The sequence below is a fragment of the Anguilla anguilla genome, chromosome 8 (assembly GCF_013347855.1).
Source record: "Anguilla anguilla isolate fAngAng1 chromosome 8, fAngAng1.pri, whole genome shotgun sequence".
NCBI lineage: Eukaryota > Metazoa > Chordata > Actinopteri > Anguilliformes > Anguillidae > Anguilla > Anguilla anguilla.
In genome coordinates, this window is record NC_049208.1 from 28979598 (window position 1) to 29004866 (window position 25269).

General features: G+C 41.7%; 1 protein-coding gene across 15 annotated transcripts in view; it reads left to right on the forward strand.

Annotated features, from left to right (window-relative positions):
• Window positions 1–25269, forward strand: part of adgrb2 (adhesion G protein-coupled receptor B2) — a 261436-nt gene that overhangs the window by 221376 nt on the left and 14791 nt on the right. For 10 of the 15 annotated variants that reach the window (XR_004766568.1, XM_035429761.1, XM_035429760.1 and 7 more), the window contains 10 exons: window positions 287–353; window positions 3167–3252; window positions 6537–6635; window positions 8219–8390; window positions 14227–14319; window positions 15928–16020; window positions 18648–18687; window positions 19117–19131; window positions 20686–21404; window positions 24862–24897. Coding sequence is in view for 14 of the 15 variants with exons in the window: in XM_035429761.1 (XP_035285652.1) it covers window positions 287–353; window positions 3167–3252; window positions 6537–6635; window positions 8219–8390; window positions 14227–14319; window positions 15928–16020; window positions 18648–18687; window positions 19117–19131; window positions 20686–21404; window positions 24862–24897 (1420 nt within the window). In the remaining variant the exon portion in view is untranslated. The remainder of the gene's footprint in view (window positions 1–286; window positions 354–3166; window positions 3253–6536; window positions 6636–8218; window positions 8391–14226; window positions 14320–15927; window positions 16021–18647; window positions 18688–19116; window positions 19132–20685; window positions 21405–24861; window positions 24898–25269) is intronic. The other 5 variants (XM_035429753.1, XM_035429762.1, XM_035429755.1 and 2 more) reach the window with 5 other exon arrangements.

Here is a 25269-nt window from a genome sequence, read left to right on the forward strand (position 1 = left end):
TTATCCTTATTTATGAGTTGTTTGACTTTCTTGTGGTTTCAAAGACCGAGACTTCAACTCATCGGCAACTGTTTGATGAGTTACAGTGCATACGTGAGGCACACACACACACACACACACACACACAAGTTTGCTGGATATTGCCGCACACATATCACTTGCAAGCAGGGTCTGTGTAAACACAATCATTAATCCTGTTAATGTTTGACCCTTCGGGAGATCCTGAGGAATAGATCTCCATCTCCATGCATTTGATCACTATCAGGCATACTCTCTCTGTCCCCAGCTGCTGGCTGTCCCTGGAAGGGGGTTTGCTCTACGCCTTTGTCGGCCCTGCGGCTGTTATTGTACTGGTGAGTTCCACTCTAAATCCACTCCCCATTGGTCAATATTGATGTTTGCTCCAGAGCGTGTGGGTTGTGCCTCTAGAACCTACCCCTCTTGACTGGTCCGTCCAACTGTCTGTGAAAAGTCCAAATTATTGGGGGCGGGCCATAGATTTCTTTTTTTTCACTGCTCACAACGCACTGTGATTGGGCTAGACACACCTCCTCTTCTCCATGGTGACCTCTTTGATGGACAACCACCAACCAAGTAATATCATGTTTAGATTAATAAGTCTCTTTTTAAATGCATTTTCTGGGTCATGTTGTTCTGCAAATGGAACAGAAATATTTATTACATGTATGTGTATTAGGTTTAGAAATTAATCATTTATGTTGATTATAAATGATGTTGGTGGTGTTGGTAATGGTGTTTATGCTTCTTCAAGACCATGCCAGTTTTTCCTTTGTAGACAGATGCAATTAATGTTGGCAGTTACTTGTAAATTAGACCGATATACAGCATAGATCTGTGTGCGTATGTGTGTGCGTGCATGTGTGTGTGTGCACGTAAGACTATTTAATTTTACCTCATCTTGGAGCTGGAGATTGTTTTATATATTCTGCTCATGTTTTGAAGCCTCACACATTTACCGCACATTGCGTGCACGCACGCACGCACACACACACACACACACACACACACACACACACAACCACACAAGACCAATAATGAGCTCTGGGCATCTGGAGGCACACACAGCACTCGTCATCTAATTAATGGAAAATTAATTAATTTCGCCCACGGCAAGAAGTTGAATTGTTACCGAATTGTCTTCTTCAGCCTGGGCTGTGTCTGAACAGAGTCAGAAGACATTCAACTACTCCCCTGTGTTTTCATCATAATCACGAACATCTCATACATGCTGTTTTCATACCTGTATATTATCTCTTACATATATACATCATGACAATGACATAATGTCATGAATCTGTGCAGTATGTTGCACTTAAGATGTTCATAAGTTTATTTTTATTCAGGGTCTAAAATAAGCAGTTCAAAAAAATTGTGTCCAACAAACCATTTCCAACATAAGGAAACGCCAAGCTAATGACATATATACATTTTATACATCTGTAAATACAGCACACTAGGCTTCAGTAAAACAGATTAGAGGGTTAATTTTTAGAGGATACACCTCAACCGAAGTTGTACTACATATGTTCTCAGCAGGTAAATATAAGGCAACATCTTAAATTGTGGTAATTTTTAAGCATCTCAGGACAGTTAAGCATTTTTTTACTGGTCTGAAACCTTTTTTATTTAATTTTTTTATTGGGTTGAACACCCTTTGTGATTAATGTGGTTAAGCCCTCAGTCGATAGCTATTACAAGAGTGCTGTGTTGTAACAGTGAGACTTGTGCTGAAAGTTAACAGTGGTTTAAGCGCACCTTTGGGTTTTTGAGAGGGATTGAGAGTATTGTTCTCTCACAGGAATATTGTGTTGCTGATGGCTGTATTCCTTGGACACAGCTCCCCTGTGGCCAAGGGGGACTAAGGACAATGCTTCAAATTTTGCATTCTCTTTCTCTCTCTCTCTCTCTCTATTAGTCGTGTTATCATCTCTCTCTGCCTCCCTCCCACCCTCTCTCTCTCTCCTGTCTCTCTTAGTTCAACCATTTCAATTCAAAGCAGATTTGAAACAGACAAGCAATTTCTGTAGTATTTTAAAAACCTACCTATTTGCTTGTTGACAAAATCACTTACTACCACGTTGAGGTAAAACTGTCAGGTACCAAAATGCATGAATAAATGTCAAACACTGCAAGGCTATCCGGTTTAGGGTCACACCACGTAGAACATCCTCCCTGGTCCATCTGATGCCAGGGAAAGCAGGTGCACTTGTGGAGCAAAAAGAAAGGGTACCAGCAGGCCATGGGGTACACATGGGACAGCTTTGCAAATACCGCTTTACACATAGTCAGGGCGGTGTGTTTCAGGACAGAGTACCCCCGATTGGGACTGTGCCCAATCTCACGTTTACTGGAAAGGCCCTGACTTTGTATGCGTTTGACTCTATGAAAAGCCCTGCCTGAAACCAACTTAAGCTGTGTGGCACATACCCAAAATGTCAACCCATGGTCACTTATTAGTGAAATGATCATTGGCTATATATCACACACACCATCCCCTAAACACTTATCCAGTGGCATGCAGGGCCTGAATTACTGTCTTGAATCAAGCATACAAATTTTTACCAACATATGGTTTGGGTCTGTAAGCAATTGTTATGCAGGAGGCTGTTGCAGAAGACTTCAGAGTCTTGTGTTTTCCAGAACCTAAGGTGCCAATGCCAAGCATACTGTAGAAATGGAATGCATATCATAAATGAGGAATACTTTTGCATAGCTATTTGAAAGCAGTTACCCCTAAAATCTCCAGCTCAGCAGCTATCTGGCAAACAAATACAGGTAGGCAAGTATGGAATCTTCATGTCTATCTAAAATTAAGCATGATGTATTATTTTTCGTTATGTTAATATAAGCAAACATGCCACAACCAACATAGTTGGAAAATAATTCAGCGGTATTCAACATCAGCATAAACTTTTTCCTTGGATAGTTTGCAGCATATCCTTTAGTGTAAGCATGCACAGGAGGAATTTGTATGCATATTACCGAAATTCACTGCTTTACTAGGGATGCCAATGTTAAGCGTAGTGCTTGTATTCATACAAGAATTTGGTCAGGAGCCCAGAACTACGTCTGCCCACTCATCCCCAACGCCCCCAGTAGGACTGTGGTAATTGACAAGCGTTTATTTCTGTGATCTCTCCTCCAGGTGAACATGCTGATTGGAATCGTGGTATTCAATAAGCTGATGTCAAGAGACGGGATCTCTGACAAGTCGAAAAAGCAGAGAGCCGGGTAGGTGGAACGGAGTGAAAAAGTGCTCCCTCAGATACGTGCCAGTGAACCGCAAAATCAACATCATCATGCTCGCAGGGATGATTCATCTCCAGTTGAAACGTACAAAAGTGTGACAGGTTCCTCCAGACTCCCCTCGTGTGTTGTGATTGGATGGAATAACAGGCATGTGACTGAGGTGCACGACCTACACATAGCTTTTTTATACATAAAAAAAGAACGATAAAAAAAAATCTACCGACGGGGTAATCGCATTAATCTTCCGAGTCCAGCCATCTGGACTGAACAGAACTGATGCACTTGAGCCAAAGTGATTCGTCCTTCCTCGACCGGTCCTGAGCTGTTATGACAGCATTATTAACATGATTGTATCGATCCGCCAGCGTGTTTACCTGGAAACAATCCTCTTACAGATGGATCATTATTGCAGAATGCTTTGAGGGGAGGCCTAGATAGTGGCCGCTTTACATCCATCTGTTGAATTAATGTGTGTACCATCGATTTGATCTGCCTGGGCTGCAATAGCCCTTTTAACGACATACACAGGACCGGGTCAAGTTTCAAGCTTTTCGTATTTCAAAAGCTACATTTACATTGCTGTTTTTGGCAATTCTCTAATACTGTTAGTTTATCAGTTCCTGTTCATTTATGCAAGAGAATCCTCAAATAAATCTGAAACCATTAGGTATACAAGTGCCCTTCAAACAAAATCATTTTATCAAACGGGAAGGTTTAAAGTGGCCTGTTTACTGTGTTACTTTGCCCAGTTTTAAAATCTTTATTCAACTGTCATTAAAAATGACAATCTTACAAGTTCAATGAATTTTAAAAGAAATTCTAAAACTCCCATAAATTTGCCTCTAGCAAACACTGTTAATGACTTAGATGTCTGAACAGGCAATGCTAACAGTATTTTCTTCATCTAGTACTTTATGAAATTTCATTTAATCTCACATTTTTTTTCCTTTAACGTCTGTACATCTTCACAGCTGTGACATCTATCATGGTGTTCATATTATTTCCATCACATTTACATTCATTGTTATTCTTCCTATAAAAAAATGTCATATGGATCCCTCACTGCCACCGAACACAAACTGTCTTATATTTCGTTAGGGTCACTGCCTTAGATGATAGATAGCAGTGGTGACATGAATCCAATAACAAAGTGTGATTTTAGCTTGTCCCCCGTAATTACATTTGCTCTAAATCAGTGATCTATGATAATCAAACGCCTGGGTACACTGATCCCCCAGACAAGATCTATGTGTTAATTTCCTGCGAATTGATTTCTTGTTTTTTTTTTCCTTCTTCTTATTCTTCATTTTCCCTATTGTTGGTAATTCAGTATGAGGAATGCAGTCAATGTATTGGGGAGCTGCAAAGGTTAACCGCTGAATATGTTTTGCAGAAAATAAATATTCTTATGCTAGGGGCCTCAGCAATACAGTAAAGTTGCGTGATCAAAAATTGACTGAAGCAGTTTCTCCAGAAGGATTATAGCCTAATTATTGATAAAGCCTTAGGAGTCACTCAAGGGTACCCTGCAACAGACAGCCCATACTTATCATGTTAATAAGAAAGTTGTCCTTACTCCCTATGTATTTATTCATGAAACATCAGGCAGCAGACCTTGACATTAAATGAGGTGTGAAACATGCTAATATTCCATGTTGCACTACCTCCGATTAATTTAGGCCCGTGCTAAATGGCTCAACGCACACTCCCAGGCCTGTTATAAGTCATAACAGTATGTGATGGACGTTTTAATTAAATGAGCCGGAATTAGGAAGCGTACTAAAAGCCATACCCAGGAATAACAAGCAGGAGTAGTTCTTGCCGTAGCATGTTTTATTTATATATTTATTTATTTATTTATTTCTGGTGATCCCAGTATTATAACCCACAGACTGGCAAAAGTGTGGTTTTGGAGGCAACCACCAAGGAACCACTTTGTTGCTCTCTCACCTACGTGGTCATTAATTAGCAGGTAGATTGTTTCACATTTGACAACCTCCTATAATGAGCCAGTCAGGCAGTTTCCATTCTGACTGGTATTGCTGTGCGAATTACCTCAAACGTCGCTAATTCTTTTAATGTCTAAAATAAAAAAGGCCCTTGAGGTATATGGAGCAACAAACAACTCTCCTTTGGGTCCTTCAGGCAAATTTTCTCGTTAAAATGTTTTAAGCCGTGCCCTCTATAGATCTGAAGGTGAAACTCAAGAAGAGCTGGCTGACTGAGCTCACTGACTCAATCCCACAATGCAATGGATGAAATCAATGGCAGCTGCATATTTGCTCCCACAAAGAGCAGAAAGTCAGGCTAGGCTATGAATAGGCTGAGAGCCTGAAACTAAACTAAACTTCACGCAGCATTGCACATTCAAACCTCGCAAATGTTATCTCTCAATCCAGTGCATTCGGTCTGACACATTTGGAAAGTGAGGAATATTGTATGCTCGCATATATATAGATTCAATTGCATTAAAGTTTTAGAATTGTACGATTGCTGAAATATTATGTATTTCTGATGCGTCAGGTGCCTGTGTGTTACAATAGGCCTTGGATAAAAATTCCCAGACAGTTTGTTGCTATGAATGATCAGATAAGCAGAGGCTGGTCAGCAGCCGGGTAGAATAGGCTGTCTAGACAGGGCTCTGACGCCACAGAGCCCTGTCTGTGTGCTGACAGGTGTTCGCAGGCATATTATAATATTTGCAGCCACCCAGAGTTTCACCTGTGGGCTGCCTCCTCTGCGTATGGGAGTTTTTCCACATGGTGCCAGCTAGACCTCAGAGAAAGCGTGGTTATGTCTTGCAGCGCCCCTCTGTCTGGGTTCTGTGTGCGGTAGAGAGGCACTTTACTGACGTTCTCATCTTTCATGCCCACCCAGCTGCTGCTGTCTCTACTGTTGCTGTTGTCCATATGGCTGCTTTGGGTTTCCTTTAATTTTTCTTTCTTTTTTTCCTTTTTCTTTTCAATGTCCCTCTCCCTCTCTTTCAATTGTCGTTGTTCATTCCAATCTGTTGTGGGCCCTTCGTTGTTTTTATTGTTATTTGTGTTTGAATTATTTATTTGCTCTGTGTGTGGGTGTGTGTGGGTTTTTGTGTGTGTGCGTGTGTGTGGGTGGGCGGGTGTCTGTGTGTGTGTCATATTTCTATGTGTCTGGATGTGTGGATGTATGTGTCTGTGCATTGTTTGTTCTCCCCCTCTCCTTGCATTCGTTTGGTATGTTTTGAACCCCCCCACCCCTCCGTGTGTTTGGTTTGTTCCGTCCTGAAGTCAGGCGCTGGAGCCGCGCAGCAGACTGCTCCTCAAATGCTCCAAGTGTGGGGTGATCTCAAGCACGGCTCTGTCCAGTTCCACCGCCAGCAGCGCCATGTTAGTCTCATTTCATGTCCTCTCTCTCTCGCTCTCTCTCTCTCGCTCACGTCTCCACTCGCACCTCCCCCTACAGTAAGGAACAGGGACTCTTCAGAGGGACCAGCCCTCCCTCCCTCTCACCTGTTGTACGCAATCTCACTGTAAAGCAGCCTTTTCATTGCTTTACAGACGCACTGAAAAACCCCCAAGTGTCACCTACTACATATGCAAATCCATAGTCTTTGAGACAAAAGCAATAAATAGTTATGAGCTGGGATGGAGGGAGGGCTGGAGGGCTGGCTTTTTGAAGAGAAAAAGAACCAGGGCAAGCCCGTATGGTAACCTCTTGTTCTTTTGTTTGGTGGAAGAACTTAAGCCTGTCTTGTATTCTCTGGTGCGCAATGTTTTTAAAAATGAAAATGGTATGTAAACACAAACTGTCTTAAGTTTTCTTGTTTTTTTCTACATCTCTCTGTCTTTTTCTACATCTACATCTCTCTCTCTCCCTCTCTCCTTCTCTCTCTCTCTCTCTGTCTCTCTCTTGTGTTTGATTGTGTTTGCATGTGACACCATCATCTCCAGTACAGTGGTGAGGCACATTTCCTTGTCTCTTAGGCCGCTTCAGCCACCCACACCTCTTTCCCTCTGGTAATGAACAGGTCTCCTTGCCTGTCAGTCCCCTGTCAATCAAGCATATTAACACCTGCTATAGGAGTTCAGTGCACCGTGAACACAGTCAATTGGTGTCAGCCAGCCACCCCCTCCCCAACCAAGGTGTCCTCCTGTATTCTGGGCACAGCTTTTTTTTAAAAAGAAACCTTCCAGAGGTGTGTTCTATAGCCAAGCAGAGTAATGTGTATTACAGTCACATTCTCTGTTTATTAGATAACGCACACTGTAAAGTTTGTCGCATTGCCTTTGACAGTGTGGATTTAAATGCCATTTTGTCTGCTGCATCCATTTAATATACTACCAGTATTATTGGATGTTGATACAAGAGTCCTTTGAAAGATCCCACTGGCTTTTTGAGGTATGAGAACCTAGCCAAACATTATGTTTTGAGCCACATGTGTTTGTGTGTGTACACATCTGTGTGTGTGTGTGTGTGTGAAAGAGAGAGAGAGAGAGAAAGAGAGAGGGGGGGTGGTTAAATGTTAACAATGTCATGTCATTGGGCCTGTGAACTATTTGAACAGTCATTGCATTAGTGCAGGTGAATCAAATTCATGTCCTGGAGGGCAAGCAGCAGGTACTGCAGGTGGCTGTAGAGTCTCTGGTTCTCGTTCAATCAGCGGGAAATTAAGGCCTTGGAAATAATCTGTGTGGATTATTTAGCAAATCAATGACCTAAATGCATCAATGGCACTGAAACATACTGAAAACCAGCACACACTGTGGCCCTCCAGGACTGGATTCTTACATGTGTGTGTTAGCAGAGCCCTAACTCTCACGGAATATACAGGTAAAGCACTGTCACTTTAAGAGTTTAGCATAAAGTGCTGTAGCTCCTCCCCTTTAAAGCAATCCCAGAATCCTCAGCGTAAGAGAGTAGGCTCTTGCAGACAGGTGAGCAGCTGAAGTTGACTGTGCTGTTTGCCCAGGGCGTCACTATGGAGCTCCTGCGTGGTGCTCCCCCTGCTGGCGCTCACCTGGATGTCAGCCGTGCTGGCCATCACAGACCGCCGCTCCACGCTGTTCCAGGTGCTCTTCGCCGTCTTCGACTCGGTCCAGGGCTTCGTCATCATCACAGTGCACTGCGCCATGCGGCGGGAAGTAAGTGCCATAGAAATCTATTTGACTTTTTTCTTTTGACAGCACATACTTTCATTTAAAGGGCATCTCAGGCAGCTCCCTGGCTATTACCAGCAGTTTGCCCTAGAGTTATCATTTAACAAGTATATCTAATTGAAACTTGGAATTCATTGCGAATTTGCCGGTGAAAAGTTGACAATTGTTTTAAAATACACCCCAGGGAAAGTGTCTGATAGGATATACCGACCAGGCACCGAATGAAAGGCTACATTTAATAGGCTGTGTGGTGTGTCCACCATTACTTTCCCTGAGTTTTATTCTCTGGAAGAAACACCCAAGGCGCCTTTTAAGACAGGGGCATGTCCCACAATGTCCTGGCTCTGTCAGGGATAATTTCCATGGTCCACCTGACTGCTAAACCTGGACTTGGCTGAACCGTTTAAATTTTACTTTCTCCTTGGTTCTGGAAGTTCCTGTGATTTAAAGTTCATGGAAGGGACAGCCCTGCAGGATCTCGGCTGGGCACTCTGCTAAAGGCAAACTAATTTTAAAAAAGAACACGCAACTATTTCATTCTTTATTTATTTCATTTTTCATAATGTTTGAAAATTTTGGTAGCAGTGTGAAACAGTGAATTGTTCACTAGAAGGCTATGTATAAATATGTGTGAAATTCCACTGATCCACATCTATCTGAGCTTAATCAACTTCAATATGGTTATGTTTCAGTATAAATGAACCTAACCAGCTTGAGGCAAAGGCTCCACACATTTCTTTAGTGCCATAATGGTGGAGATAATGTTGTCTGTGTTACTTAGTAAGCTTCCTTGTGTTGGTGCATCACTGCTTGCTAATATTTGTCTTGTTAAACTTCTAACAGCTTAATGTTGACTGCCATTGGGTTTTGGGACATGAAAAATATGTATGGCATGTAAAAAAAAGTAATGCAGAAAATTGTCTCCTTGTGTAAAAATTTCTTAACAAAAATGGTGGTGTTGAAGATAAAGATAACAAACGACGGATTCAGGAGTTCTTTTTTTATAATTTAATAAAACGACTGGTCAGGAAGAGGTACAAGTACAAAAAGTCTTCAAAAAGAATACATGAGTTTATATAGTTTTTAGAGACAAAGAACTGTTGTTCCAGCCTATGAGATTCATTTAATCACCAAGTAAAGATTCCATTTACCAGCCAGTCATAAGTTAGGATCAGGGAATCCATACCAAGACTGACCATACGGGCCTAGAGGTCCTTTAATCCCCTAACGCACTTGATTTATACTACAGCTGGAGTTTATCTCCTCTTGCCTACATTCCAACAGACACATGGTATGGGGTGAAATGACATACAATGAGATGTATAGGGTAGTAAAAGTAAACCTTCAGCACTTATTGAAACACATTTATCAAGTTACCGTAAGGTCACTGTGACATTATATATGATTGCTTATATAAGGCTTTCTGTGAGTCAACTTTTTTCAATCATAACCCAGCACTTGTTTAATTAAAACATTGTAACACAGTCTTTGCTACTGGCTCCTGAATATCGTCCCAACATGTGTCAATCAAGTACTCATTCAGATCAATAGCTGTAGCGGTACATACTCCATGGTTAGCTTGTATGCTTTGTCTCTGTATCCTTAGAGAAAGTCAGCTAACCTGATAAATTAAGATGAGAGGCACATTTTCAATTTTCAATTTGCTCATGAAAAGTAATAGCTTGCTGTTTACACTTGGGCATTGCAGAATATCTCATTTTTTGATAGCTTTTAAACTCAGTACATACAACTGCATACTGGGAACCAAAATCAGTAGCTGAATAAAGTACATATAGCTAGCAACAAGCCAAATATGCACACTGTTTACACTGTGTTTTTCAACAATATAAACTTTGTATTTGTTGCTTGAAACTCTGGTAGAAAGTGCTCTCAGCTTTTTAGTAAAAAGGAGTGAACTCTTCTCCAGTCCAAAAATGTGGGTTTACATATACACTTTTATTTGATTTATTCGTTGAAATTGGATGTTTTATCATTTATGTTTAAAGTTTGCCAATGTAACAGTGGGCTGGACCCTCAGGGACCTCCATCCAGCAGTGAATGTACTGGTACGACAATGTCGCCAAATGACTCAATATGCTTTTAAAACAAGGTTTATTGGCTCATAGATTTAGCTCACGACTATTCTTTAGGATTTTTAAAATACAAAACCGCAGCTCTAGCAAGCCTTGCTGTGACAGGAGGACCACTTTAACTTACTTTGAACCTGGTAATCAAAACATATTAGATGAGCTTTCATGAGGAATCTTTTCATTAGGAACTCTATGCATCAGGCTGGTTTTTTTCAAGCAGAAATTTCTTTGATGGTAGTGTCAATAGTGTCACAACTTGAACGACAATGTTCTTCAATAAAACAGCAACATATCAACAGGTTGTAAAAGCTTTGACCTTGAGCTGACTTGATCTGAGGAAAAGATCAATTTAGTGCCATTCTGAGACTCTAGTAGATTATTGTGTCGTCCGGTGTATTATTTGATCTGCGGTATGTTATTCAGAGTTGTGGCACTCGTTACCTCTGGCTTACCCATAATGTCGATGTACTTTGTTCGTATTCTCCACCATGTGCTCAGTGGGCTGACTTTAACATCTCATGCAAATAATGCAGGAGGGTAAAATGCTTAAACCATGCTAAGCCATCTATATTAAATCAATATCATAGAACCAGGGATTAGAATAAAATACATCCCTGAATTGTTTTAGTAAATATATGAAAATCCTTCCAGAGGGCTGTATGTAATCCCCAATGGCTTTAGCATATCAAAAAAGCCATGTCTCATTTCAGCATTATTATGCATGATGTTTCATTGCACACAGTACAATACTATACCTGTGTGAATTAAATTCACTTAAGTGCTTAAATAAACAGCTTTCTGTGAAATGCTCCCATAGCATAGTTACTGTTGTTAGATTGGGACCATTAAAAAAAAAAAGTCAGTCTTTCCAAATGGTTGCAGAAGATTGGTTTTAAAAATATGTAATCACAACAAATGCATGTTATAGCGAACCAAAATTACCACATTCAAATAACCATATTTCCTTTGAAAGATGAGGTTCAAGATTTAAAGACCTTGTGAAATTGGATTTGAAGTGTTCATTAAGCCACAAGTTAAAAATGTGTTCTTACTTCAAATGTGAATGAATGGTGAAATAATGCTGTTTCCTTTTGATGTGAAGTGTGTCATTTCTTTACCACCTGCATTGGTGGTTTGACATGCCCTGTCAATTCTGTTTGAATATTCACTTCCAGTTCAGTTCTGCAGCTCTATAAATGGCACACTACTGATTGGCTAATAGCTCATTAAACATAGTCTCCAAATAACCAGTACCAAATCTGCCTGTAATGGGAAATATAAGATCTTTGTTGCTTTCAGTGTTTAAAAAAAATTAATAAAACATTTCAACTGAAACTATAGGCTTAATATCGCAGTGTGAATGTCCTTTTAATTATGTATGCATTATATAGCTATTAAAACAAAATCTTATTTTCATTGCCCAGGGACTTAAAAAAAACTCTAAGAGCTCCATAATGTTTGGGGCAGACATTTTTATTTTATTTGGCTTTGTACTCCACAATTTTAGATTTGAAATCAGAGTTCACATGTGGTTAACGTGCATATTCTCAGCCTTTATTGAAGGGTATTTTTATATATTTTGGTTTCACTGTGTAGAAATTACAGCACTTATACTGTATGAACAGTCCCCCCATTTCACGGCACTCAGCCAATCAGTAGTGTGACATTTAGGGACCATACATTATGGAGCTCACTGTATATGCTATCCTGCATGGGAAGCTTCTCTTGGCTTTTTAGGTTTTATTTGTCTTTAGATGTTGGGACATGTTTGAGTTTCATGCAGCTATGGTTTCAGTGACAGGGGAAAAGGAGGTTTTAATTACAGTGGACAGGCTACAGTCACACACTAACACATGGGATATGGGAACACTAGCAGGAGGGAAATGCAGCACACGCAACTGTAATGAAAACAAAGCTGAGGGGAGACACTGCGGGTTCAGCATGCATGTCACTCTGGAGTTTAAACTCATATTATTGTTTTATTAAAAATCTCATATTGCCACCCTCATATGACTGCTACACAATCAAAATGAGAGCCATGAATAAAATTCTCCTGAGTCTGATATCTCTGCAGCTGGTCTGATGGAGATTATTAAAACAAAGCAATCTCTCTCTCTCTCTCTCTCTCTCTCTCTCTCTCTCTCTCAAATTTCAAATTTTCAAAGTGCCTTTATTGGCATGACAAATATATGCACTTGTGTTTCAGAATAAAATTATGTACAATATGAATGCTAGATCATAGATTAGGTTTTTTAAAAGCCTATGACAAAAATGGCAGTGATGGTAGGTGTGTGTGTGTGTGTGTGTGTGTGTGTGTCCGCATGTTAGCTTGTATGTGTGTATATTGTTTGTGCATGACGGGGTCACTCATTGTCCCTCAGAGTGTGTATACAGCAATATTTTTCCCCTAATAAATTGGGTAGCCCACTTGCATCAGTCGTGTTATTGAAGTGTTTTTCTGTTTCAATTTTGTTGTCTTTGCATTGTTGGCACAATCTCCTTTCTTCCTGCAGGCATTATTTTTGTGCCTTCCAGTCTATATGGCTAGGGTGTGCTCGCTGAATCCGCACCTTGTCAAGGTGCTTCTCAGTTTTTTTGTCAGTGATTGTGGTGAGCCGGTGAGTGTTAGTATGTGTTAGTGTAAGTGGAGAACTAAGGCTCAGGATCGCCTGAGTGGATTTTTTTTTTTGCTTTAGCGTTTAGTATCGCAGGGCCTTGTATTGATGTAGGTGGGGGTCACTTTGTTTTAAGCGTTTCCAAAATTTAATTGCCCTTTTTTGTATTTTGATAAGTAATGGGCAGTGGCCTAATTCTGCCCTGCATGCACTGTTTGTTGTGTTTTTATGTAACTTCAAGATATGTTTACAGAATTGTGCACACGGGGTTTCAATTGGATGTTTGTCCCATTTGCCAAATACTTAACTGATGGGTAGACCCCTCACCTCACTGCCAAAAGGAGCAATTGGTACAATTATATCTGATATATATCTCTATCTTTTAAGCCAAATTCTAATTGGAATCTCTGCTGAAATGTGTTGTTATATGGCATAAAAGGCCCTGCGTGCTTTCTTCCTCAGTTCATTCACCGCAAAGCTGAAGTTTCCTGTAGAACTGATTTTTAATTCTAAATAATTGTAATCAAAGGAATGTTCAATATAATTTGCTCATAACATGAATTAGTGTTTTGTTCCCTGGCATCTGGATCTCAGATCTCTCTCTCTCTCTCTCTCTGTCTCTCTCTCTCTCTCTGGCTCTTATTTCAGTATTTAGGTTAAAGATAGAGGTAGCTGCTTTCATAAATGAAATGATATAAAATGTTGCTGGAAAGAAATAACCCATAAACATCTGCAGCTGCAGTCGTAATACAGGTTAATTAATACTACTGGAAATCATATCCTCTCTTAATGTAATGACAATGTGGGGACGAGGGGAAGGCATTGGTATATGAACTGTGGAGGGTTTGTTTGTCTTTATTTATACCAGCAGTACACTGAAAAACCAGAGGCTTTTTTTATACAGACAAATGAACAGCATGGCCACATTTTAATGGCAGATAGTCACAGAGAACTGTGAATATTGCATTGTGAAGGAACACTATTTTTATTTTCTTGCTAATAATAAAAAAAAGTTTCAGATGAGGCAAATCCTTATTACACAGCCAACTCCATTATCTACTTTTTCTGTCTCCTCCTCTCCCTCTCTATCTCTCTCTCTATGTCTCTCTCTCTCAGGTCCAAGATGCAGTGAGATGTCGGATGGGTGTCTGCAAAGACGACAGCGAGAACTCGCCCGACTCCTGCAAGAATGGCCAGGTGCAGATCATGGTGAATGGCTTTACATCTCATTACATTCTCTCTCCCTGCCCCCTTCCCCCTTCACCCTACGGCAGACAGATATGACCGGTAATGTCCAGTGTGGAGGACACACACCTTGTCTGTCTCCGCCCCCAACCCACTGCTAGCATAATGGGTCTCTAATGCTCTTGCCCAACCCTGTTTGCATGTTATTATTACTATACAGCAGTGCACTGATCAGCCAGCCATGGCCAGTGATATAACAAATTTCAATATTAACTAGCCCTCTTATATACTACAGTTCTACTCAATTCTGTTACATTGATCATTTTACATATTACAGTGTAAGTTAGTCATTTTACATGCTACATCAGTAGGCTTAAATTAAGTTTTGTTACATTCAGTACCACTGCATTAGCCTGTGGTGCATCACAATGGATGGAGTTACCATGCTATGAACTCGCTGTGAATCAGTGGCTCACTTCCACTAGGATTGATCAGTGGGATCCAGGATGACAGGATTCTGTGGATCATTTTCAGTCTCGTCTCCCAAAAAAATGAACACGAGAACCCAGGATTTTTATATTCCTGGAACTGGGAGAAATCTTAATATCCAGCCATTGTTAACACGTAAGTTAACACATAAACAGATGCGATATATAAAAACACGCATGTGAAATTTCCTCTCATACAGACTACATTTAAACATTTAAACATTTCTGCACTTAGATTTCAACATGGAACGATTTTGACGTTATAAGTGATAGAATAGGCCGTGCACAGTTAGCATGCAGCCCAAGGATATTATCTAATATTTTTGTAAGCTTACTGGACATAGGGATGAAATTGATATCAATCTTATCGTTTAACTATGTGTAAGGTAGCAAAAAAGTTCATTTCCCAAAATGTTGGATGATTCCTTCGTTTTAGTGAGTGTATATTGTTGTGGGCATTTGCTATTTTTAACCAGGCTGCAGTAAGCTATTACAATACGCAATGAAGACATATTCTCTTAACAGACTAACAGAGAGGTGAATGATAAAGTGGCATTTAATAATTGGAAATTTTTTATGACAGAAGCTGACACTTAATTTAATTCCTCATTATACAAGCTTACGTGTACATGTGATTGAAGTTATGTTTCTGGAATAGGCGACACATGTCTATATATTATCTGGCTGGTTACGGTTTTATTGAGATAAAGAAGACTTAGTTTAACAATACTTTTTTATGTTTTGAAGAATATTTGCCTTCTGATAGGCCTATTGCTTTGGAGATAAAAATCCAGTCAGAAAATTTGTTCAATCTCTAACTGCTCTTCCTACAGCGATGTGTATTATACATGTCTTCAACCACAATGAAGATTCTAAAAGTCGCTGCAGTTTTGTACATGAATTATGGGATTTCCAAAAGGTTGTGCTAAATTACTATGAATTGCTAATGGTCCATATTCAGGAAAAATGTCAAACCCTAGCGTGGACCAATCAAATGGCATCGACAGAGCATGAAAGCTCTCTAAGTTAAGGCTTCGGAAAGACTCAAAATCACCCTCCTCCCTGCCTCGTTTTCATAATTTGTCCTTCGTGCATCATGTTTTGTTTTGTTTTTTTGTTCCTCCGTGCGTTTCTCTCCTGGCAGAAATATCCTCATGTCATCTACAGCCAGCAGTGTGCGGCAATTAGATACCCACCGGCAGGTCACCCAACCATGGCGCCAAACAACCACAAGCCAGTAGGTCTAGCAGAGTAGAGCAATCTGCTAAATTAGTGCTTATCTGTTTCTCCCTGTCATGACTAGCAATTTAGATGCAAGGTGAGCGTTTGAGCATTTTAATTCTAACGTTTCACTTGGATCGGTTGTCAACTGTGACCGTTCGGAGCAGAAATCAATGCAATTTTCACTCCCATCACTGTTAGCTCTGTTTTCTTTTTGGCTAGACCGCAACAGCGGGGCCAGCCCTACAAACGCGAATGTCTGTGACTGAGTGACTGAGTGATCTGACTGAGTGATGACGTTACACCATTGGTTGGCCAGATGACTTGTGTTAGGTCCAGCCGTATACTAGGTTTTGACCTGGTCTTGTTTTCTTATTTTAATATTTTAGATAGAGAAGTTCAGAGATAACTGTAGAGATTGTAGACCTGGTGTGGTCTTTCCATCCTGGAGCACCTTTTTCAATAATTTTACTGTATACACACACTCACACAGAACTGTGGCATGACACTCTCTAAGTGTGAACCACACACTGTACACTTCGACCTGTGTTTTGTGAACTTAAAATTGTAAGGAGTGTGGCACAGTGGGTAAGGAACTGCGCTTGTAACCGAAAGGTCGCAGATTCGAATCCCGGGTAAGGACACTGCCGTTGTACCCTTGAGCAAGGTACTTAACCTGCATTGCTTCAGTATATATCCAGCTGTATAAATGGATACAATGTAAAGTGCTATGTAAAAAAGTTGTGTAAGTCGCTCTGGATAAGAGCGTCTGCTAAATGCCTGTAATGTAATGTAATGTAATGTAAGGCGCTGTTCCTTATAATTCCGAGATACCATGTTTTAGAACTTTAAGCCCCATATCAGAGCAGTGACTTGCATTGCATAAAATAATAGTTTTAATCGATAGCAGAAGGAGAGGTGACAAGGAACATCCCAATGTTAGTAACGAACTAAAAACCTCAAACAGAACCCTATAATCATAAGCTGTTTGCATGGGTGTTTTTTTTTTTTTTTGAGTGGGGATTCATGTGGTGAGCTTGTGCTTTCCCCTCAGTGGAATGATTCATCCTTTTCTCCTCGTGCCGCAATTTCATCCGTTTCCTATCTCAGCTTCCGCTTTTGAATTGTGTCTCAATGTTATTCTGAGTAAAAACTTAGCCTAGTGAGCAGATAGTGGAGGACACTGAGGGACGCTGGGAGGTTGTGATTCTCGAGGGAGGTATGGAGTCACGCAGGATGCTGTCAGTCTCTCTTGGAATCACGTAGGGTGTGTCAGGTCTCATGGGATGCTGTGAGGCTTGGGCCTGAACTTCAGCCCCATAGGGGACGGATGTAGCAGTGAGGGGACACACACAGGGAACTGTAGGTCATGAGACACTGGCTGTCACCTGTCTCCACTCCTAATCTCTTTGATGATTTATCCGCTTTAAGATGCACATACGATTGAGGGATTGTATCACCACTGTCTCTGTACTAGATAACTGCTTTGTTTTTTTTGTTTTTTTGTTTTTTTGCGGTGCGCTGCATTGTATTTCACAATGTACAGTAAACTAGATAAGATTATGTTGAGCCAGCAGTTTTAGCTCATTAGGATCACATGCATTTTTTGGGTAAACCTTTGACTTAAACACATGCCATGTACATGTTCTCTGTCCCTGCCACCCCAGTCCTGTTAAACAAAGTCCCCCTCAACTTCCCGCAGTTGCAGAGCAATGGGTACAGCACTGGCTGTTTCTAGGATTGCACATATTTCCATCCTTGCTGATTTTCTGGTCTTTATCGAGAAATGTCAACCTTGTTAACTCTAGCTGCCGATAATTAGAGCACACCCAGCCTGCAATTAAGCATTCTTATTACAGATGAGGGAAATAAAAAAACAACAGCAGCTTATCAAAGGCTCTGCCTCGTCAGGGTTGTGCACTGTCACCATGTTGGACAGGTGACCGCTTCCCCGTCCATCTATCCCTCTGAGTGTCTTCTGCTGACGGCCAGTATTTTCCCCTCTTACTGTCCATGCTAATTACAGTCTTTTTTCTGACAGCCCTGCGGCTTCCTTTTGACGCTGTACTTTCTCTGTACAGTGCTGCATTCTCCCACCAATCCACCACAAAGCACTATGGGTTGTTGGGTTGTTACTTGTCTGTGTGCTTTTACAGCATGCTTGTTTGCCATTGATCTGCACAGTTCTGACAAGGCTTCATTTTCACACTCATCCCGTTTTCATTCAGCTGCTTGTTCCTTTACTCAGTTGTTCAACATTGTGTTCCTAGTAATACTAAAATGCACTTGCCTATTCACTCACAGACCCACATGTGCACACACAAACACACACGTGCTTACCCAAACATACTTTACTGCACGCTCATCTCTCTCTCTCTCTCTCTCTCTATCACTCTCTGTCTTTCTTTCTCTTGCCCACACACACGCAGTTCATCTCCATCATCTGCAACCTCTCTTAAGATATTACAAATGAACTGAGCAGACAGTGCAGGGCTCCAGTGCCCTTTAGTGGCAAATCAGTGCCCATTGCGCAGCCTGGCTCTGGTGCTCAGGTGGTCATCGAGGGTCAGAATATCAAAAGCAGATGTCCCCACTGCTGTTCCCATTTTAACTCAGCTTCCTGTGTTTCCTGTCTCCATACAGACAGACTTTGAAAAAGACGTGGACCTAGCATGTCAAACAGGTACGATCATTTGATTACTTTTCAGGATGTTTTGTTTTTGTTGTTGTTTTCTTTTTTTCTTTTTTTTGCATGGCACTGCATTATTTTTACAAAAAGAGCACCTATTTCCAATTGATAAAAATATCAGGCATAACGTAACTTAACAAGGACTTCAGCAGTGTTGGCAAGCTTGTCACAACTGATTGCAGTTCAAGATTTCTTTAGTGTTACTAATTCCGCAATTCACATGATTCCAATATGCTATTTAACCTTGCACTGTAGCATAACCACGGCTTTCGACTTTAATTTTGGATTTAATCAAAAATGTTTTCTGTGATGTGCTCTTTTTGTCAAAAGGATGTTCTGATCAGAATGTAATAATTTCTTTGAAAATAGAATGTGTAAGGGCAAATTAACAATGCACCATTGCTATTTTCTGCACTCTTTCAGAGAGAGGACATCCATGTAAGTCAGTTGCCCTGGCAACGTTATATCTTTCTGTCACTGTCTTGCCTTTTTGCTTTTTTTAGATGTACAATTGTTCTTGTTGAAGCAGGTAATGACAATTTTGCAGTTCATAATTTATTAATTTACGGCCATTCATGGTCATACACGGGCTACTGAGAGTTTCTTTCGACCGGGCCCTATCGCAAAAACATTGCACTTTTCATCCAGGGTTCCACAACGGTGGGAATACGTTTCCTTCATCCTGCCAGGAATAGGTGGCTTCAGTCGACCACAGTTCCTCAGGTTTCTGCGGCATTATATTCTCCTAATAATGTGCCAGACACACACTGGCTACCTGTTGTCAGCAGAGGGGGATACACCTGTCCTCCGATTAGCTTTAGCGCTCCTGTTACAGTGTAACATGGAAAAAATGTTCATATTGTGTGCATTTTCTGAAATGTTTTTACACTTAACAGTGGCAGGGAATAATTGTTATCAATGTCCTGAAACATTTTTTCCACAACTAAATTCAGAAAATGTTTGTATGGACATGCAGTACCAAATGGGCACCAGGTAGAGGATGTTTTCAAGGTTGTGTATAAAATTGTGGTTGTTTACTTCACTAGTGATATGAAATATGATAGTTTTGAACTTGCTGTCTTCAGTTAATATTTTGACTGAAGACAGTACTATGGCACATTTCTTATGGTTTCAGTATTTATGCCAGTAACTGTGTTCATTTCATAACCTAGCTGGGCTTTTTATTTAATATTGCATATTAATTCTGGTAATACTATGTTTTATACCTTAAATCTCATTATACTGCTGGGCATTAGTTTCAAGACTCAAATCAGTCCAGGCAGTAATAATTATTTAAGCTGTCATGTTAGCGGCTTAAGTGAGATAAACATTTTAAGACGGCTACCTTTATCTTCATGAGCTTTGCATAATTTGATTCAAATAATTATACATTCTTCAACGCAGTGATACTGTTGAACAGTATTGCTAAAGGCACATTCACTCATGAACACGAAGTCTGAAGTTTTTATTGAATGAAATCACACCTTGTTCAACGCATTTTTTTATGCTTCTGTATTTGAATGTTTCTGAAATACTGAAGTTTCCAGTAACATAGCTGTATGTAACGCTTACTGATCTTACTGTGAATTACCTCGAACGCCCCCTTCTGGTTCCTCTCTCTTGCTCCTGCATCTTCGGCACCCTCCTTCTTACATGTATCTCTTTGCCACTCCTCTTCCTCTCATTCTCATTACTGTCTCTTCCACCATTCTTCCATCTTTCACTATGTCCTTATATGTGTTTGCTGTATTCTTTGTGCTCCTCCATTCCTACCTTTGCATCATCCACCCATTTTTCACCTTCTTCATCTTTCCCTCTCTGCTGTTTGTTCCCTTTATTTTCTTTTCCTTCCTCTGCCCTTCCATTATCTTCTCCTCCTTCTCTTTCTCCATCCTGTCCTCCATCTCTCTCAAACACTCTTGCCCTCCTTGTCTTTTCTTCTTCCCTGTCCCCTGTCCCCACCCCCGGTGTGCTCTCCCTGTCCTGACCCAGTCATCTTTAAGGAGGTGAACACTTGCAACCCAGCCACCATCACAGGCACCCTGTCCCGAATCTCGCTGGACGACGAGGACGACCCCAAGCTGGCATCCCACCAGGAGGGGGTCAACTTCAGCAGCCTGCCGGGCAACATCCCACCCCCCAACCTGCTGGTGCAAGTGCCTCCACTGGGGGGCCTTAACGAGCTGAGCGAGCAGCCCCTGAAGAAGGAGGTGAACGTGGAGCAGCAACATCAGAGGGGGGCGCCGGTGTACCTGTGCACGGAGAGCGGGCTGGGTTGGGCGAGGCCGCAGGATGGGGGCGGCGGCGGCGGCGGGGGGGGCGAGGGGGACTACATGGTCCTGCCCCGTCGGACCACAAGCCTCAAACCTCCGCCCCTCCAGGACGAGGACAAGCCCCTGAACATCGGCGTGGAGGACCCGCCCTTCCCCCCTCCGCCCTCGCCCCTCACGCTGCACACGGCCGAGAGCGAGGCCTACCCCGACTTTGCGGCGGTGGACCACATCGGCATGAACATGAACCGCTCCTACGGCACGCTCAAGCAGCTGCCGGCGCATGGCCATGGCCACTCCCACTCCCACTCGCTGCAGTTCAAGCAGCGGCCCTCCATCCGGCAGATCCTGGCCTCCGGGACGGTGGAGCGGACCCGCACTCTGCCCCGCAACCTGGGCAGCACCAGCACCAGCACCACCTTGTCCGTGGGCTCCCTGGAAGTAAGTACAGAAGGGCTTAAAGGGTCACGTTGCCTTCTTCATACCCACCCGGCCAGAATGCAAGGCCCAATGGTTCTGTCACCTTGGCCCACTCTGTAAACCGCACAGTAGCAGCACTGTAATACACTATCATGATACAGCGAGTAAGAGGGACAACTCAGCGCTGCCTTTGAGTGCCGTTGTCGCTTTGGGTAAAAGCGTGTGCCAGATAAATGCAATGTGATGTAATGTAACCTCCTGGCCGACAGATAGGAAGCTCAACATGAATAACAAAAACAAACAAACATTAGAGCAAGGCAATCCGGTAGTCTTAAGAAGAAAGGAGCATGGCACTGTATGGCACACTAATGCAACAGTTGTTTTCACACAAGGAGAAGGGGCAATGGGTTTTAAAAAGGAAAAGGTGAAAGGCACAAAAAATGAATCAGCTGAACAAATTTAGACACTTTTGTAACCCCTCTCTTAAAACACACTCCAAGTCATCTTGCTTTATCCAGTAGCAGCCAGGTTTCAGTGTAATTACTATAATTACTGTAGTTATTATCCAGGACGTAGCGATCGTCAAAATCACGCCGCTTTTGTCAGTCGCAGCGAAACTGCTGCTCTATGCCTTTGGACACACCATGGCACCTCTGAAGGGCCAGCATGCCCTAACGCCTGCAATGGGAAGTGCGGTCCAGCATGCCCGTCTCTGTAATTACACTACACACCCAATAGGAAACAGGGTGGATGACAGGCTGCCCGCGGTGTGCCAGAGAAATGCCATCGTGTGGGAACGAGCTGCTTTCATTAGCGCGCCAGCGGGTCATTCACTCTGAAACAAAAGCTTGCTTAGAGAACACACACAGCTAAGATGGCCTCTCTCTCTCTCTCTCCGCAACAACAAGCAACAGCTCTCAGTCCCAATGTTCTTTAGGAGAGAGGCTCTAGACATTATATTTATATATATATTTAAATATCATCATACACACCTGTGCTTTTTGGTCACACGCTCTTTTCCTCAGTTGCAGAGGAGGCTTTTTTCAGGCCGGGAGACAATGAAAGTAGGAGCAGAGCCACTCTTGTGTAGCTCTGCGCCTGCATGACTTTGAGCTTAAGGAGCAGAGACAATCAACACAGCTCACACACTCAGTAGTTTGGCCGTTTGGTACCATTTGATTTCCATGTAGATGCTTTGAAAAATGGAATGCTGTACTAGAACATGTATACCATTTTTCCTGTTCAGGAGTAATGGAGATGGGGGGTGGGGGTTATCCTATAAGACAGGCTGGGTGGCTGGGCGGTGCTCAACTTGTTTCTCTCAGCATGCTGTGGGCTTGGATGATGGGTTCTGGGACATGCCATGCTCATGGCTTTCAGGGGAGAACTGGATGCTAATAATCACCTCTGCCAGCTTGTTCCAGGGTTACTGCCTTTAGTCTTTTTAGTGAAGAACACCCCGCTTCCTTCTTCTTGTGCAGAGGAGCTAGACCACTCACAGCCTTTACAATCAATGTCAGTACTTATCTCTAAACGCGAACAAGCTCTATTTGGCCACCGTGGCCAGATCAGGAAATACCACTGATTGGCTGGCTTGTAATGTCTGCTTATTTGGTAGCCCCAAATTTGTTTTATGCTGTATTTTGTGTTCCAGTGCGAGTAAAAAATCCCCTCACACATTGGCTGGGATGGGATTTTAAAAGCTTCCTTTCACCCTGGTATTCAGACAAACTCTGAATTAAGACTCTGTTATATCATTCAGGCTCAGCCTCTTAATAATTAAGAAAAGTGTGCAATCCAGCAGGTCTGAATGGAATAAAAACCAGAAACATTTATAACACTCCAAGACCAGGATTTCCAACCATGATCTATATGTCTGTGTATACTTATGTGTGTGCAAATATATGTTTGTTTGTTTACTTTGTGTGTGTTTGTGAATGCATGTGTTTGTGTGTGTGAGAGAGAGAGAAAGAGAGAAAGAGCGAGATACAGTAAAGTGCACTATTGTCAGAAGATGAACATTGAAGGTAAGAAGAGAAAATTCCCATAGATCCTATCGGAAGGGAGTTGCCATGACGAAGTTGACAGAAGTCTCTGGGGACTAATTGAGTGAGCACACACGTGTCAGTCTCTTCACAAACACTCTGCATCTCCTTACACAGTATAGACCTGCTGAACACAATCTTACTCAGATGCTCCACTTCTCTCCACTTTCACAAATAGAGGCCTCTTAAGCTTCATGTCAGAAACTTGTGTTTCTTTGAAACAGAACTATTAACCTGTAGTGAACTGCACGGGTGCATTGGCGGCCCTAGGCATATCCCTTGTGGCGATGGCACCAAAATTAATTCTTCTGCCAGCCTTTGCTATTGTTTATATATAGCATTTCTCACACGGGTAAATTCCCTTGCCAGAACACAAATATTTGTGTGATATTATATTGAATCATGTTTTCTATTTATAAAAGGCTGATATTTATGTTATTGATTTCAGTATAATATGAAAAAAACTGCCTTCTCTAGGACATTTTCCATTCATAATTTCAGTTTTTTTATGATATCAGACAACTAATGAAATGGTAGAATTAGACGCATTACTCACTAATGAACTGTAGTCCAGGATATCTGACACTCTCTGTGTTCAACATTCAACCTATCATTTATATTTGTAAATGTATGCAAAACAATAGCTTGGCTGAATGAACTTTGTCCTTTGTAGTTTTGTTGATTCTATTCCTGGGATTCAATCCACATTTGTCCCCAAGCTTTGATTAACCGTCAAAGAATACATACTACATACCAACATAGTTGTAAAGTTCAGAAATCACAAAAAACTAACTTGCCAAACTAGGTTTGAGAAGAAAAAGTGTATACTTGGAGAAATATTGTTTGTATACAAGCCTATATTTTTAACAAGAGTAATCCATCTGCTGCACCTATTGCCTCTACCAGGCATTTTGTTCAATTATGAACAGGCTATTTTTGTGCAAGTAACGTACACAAAACGTTGTTGGTATGTACAACGTGATTTTAAACATCATTGTACATTATTGTATATCATGAATACCATCAGAACATCCAGAGTATTTTTGCAAAACATTCTAGAAATGGCTTCATGTTTTTTCTGTTTTTCCATCACATGACTTTTTAAAGTTCTGACGGTACCACATGAGTATTGGGTAAATTATCATAAAGCCTAGGACTGAGGAGCTGTGAAGGTGTGGTAGCCAAGTCACAACATGCAACCAATGTGTGCTATGCTGTGTCCTGCAGTGGTCGTTTGTGGTCAGTAAACCAGTTCCTTCCACTCCACTCGTTCATGGTCAGAAAAGATTGAGGCCTGATCCGGCCTGTCAGACAGTTCGACCTGCAGATATTTGGGCTCCTTCCCCTGAGTCGATCAGTTGCAGAGGCCTAGAGGTTTATTTTGTTGGTGAATGGTGAACTGCTGTCATTGATAATATCTTCTCTCCCTTTAGAGGAAAAGAGTACGGTACTCTGAGCTGGACTTTGAGGTAAGACCCCACCCCCAGTCCCACCCTCCCCCACCCCCTCCCTGCCTTCCAGATATATGCCTCTGCGCTGAGCCTGCTGTCTGTGTTTCTGTCTGCTCCTGGTCGAGGGGGGTGGGGCTTAAATATTCACAGTGGGAGCCCATGACATTGTGGCAACCACCCCCTCCCCTTTTGAAACTTTGTCCAGAATTTTGCTTCTTGAGTTAGGCTTAGTCCCCTTCCTTTCCATTCCTAAAATCCACGTGTAGTTTAGAATGCCATGGTTGCTGATTGTCTGGTGGCATTGTGAATGAGTAGGGACAGGCACGGGGATCTCATGGAATGACCAAGCCTGAAGATCCAACAAATCTCCAGTCCAGTGCAACTTTTAAG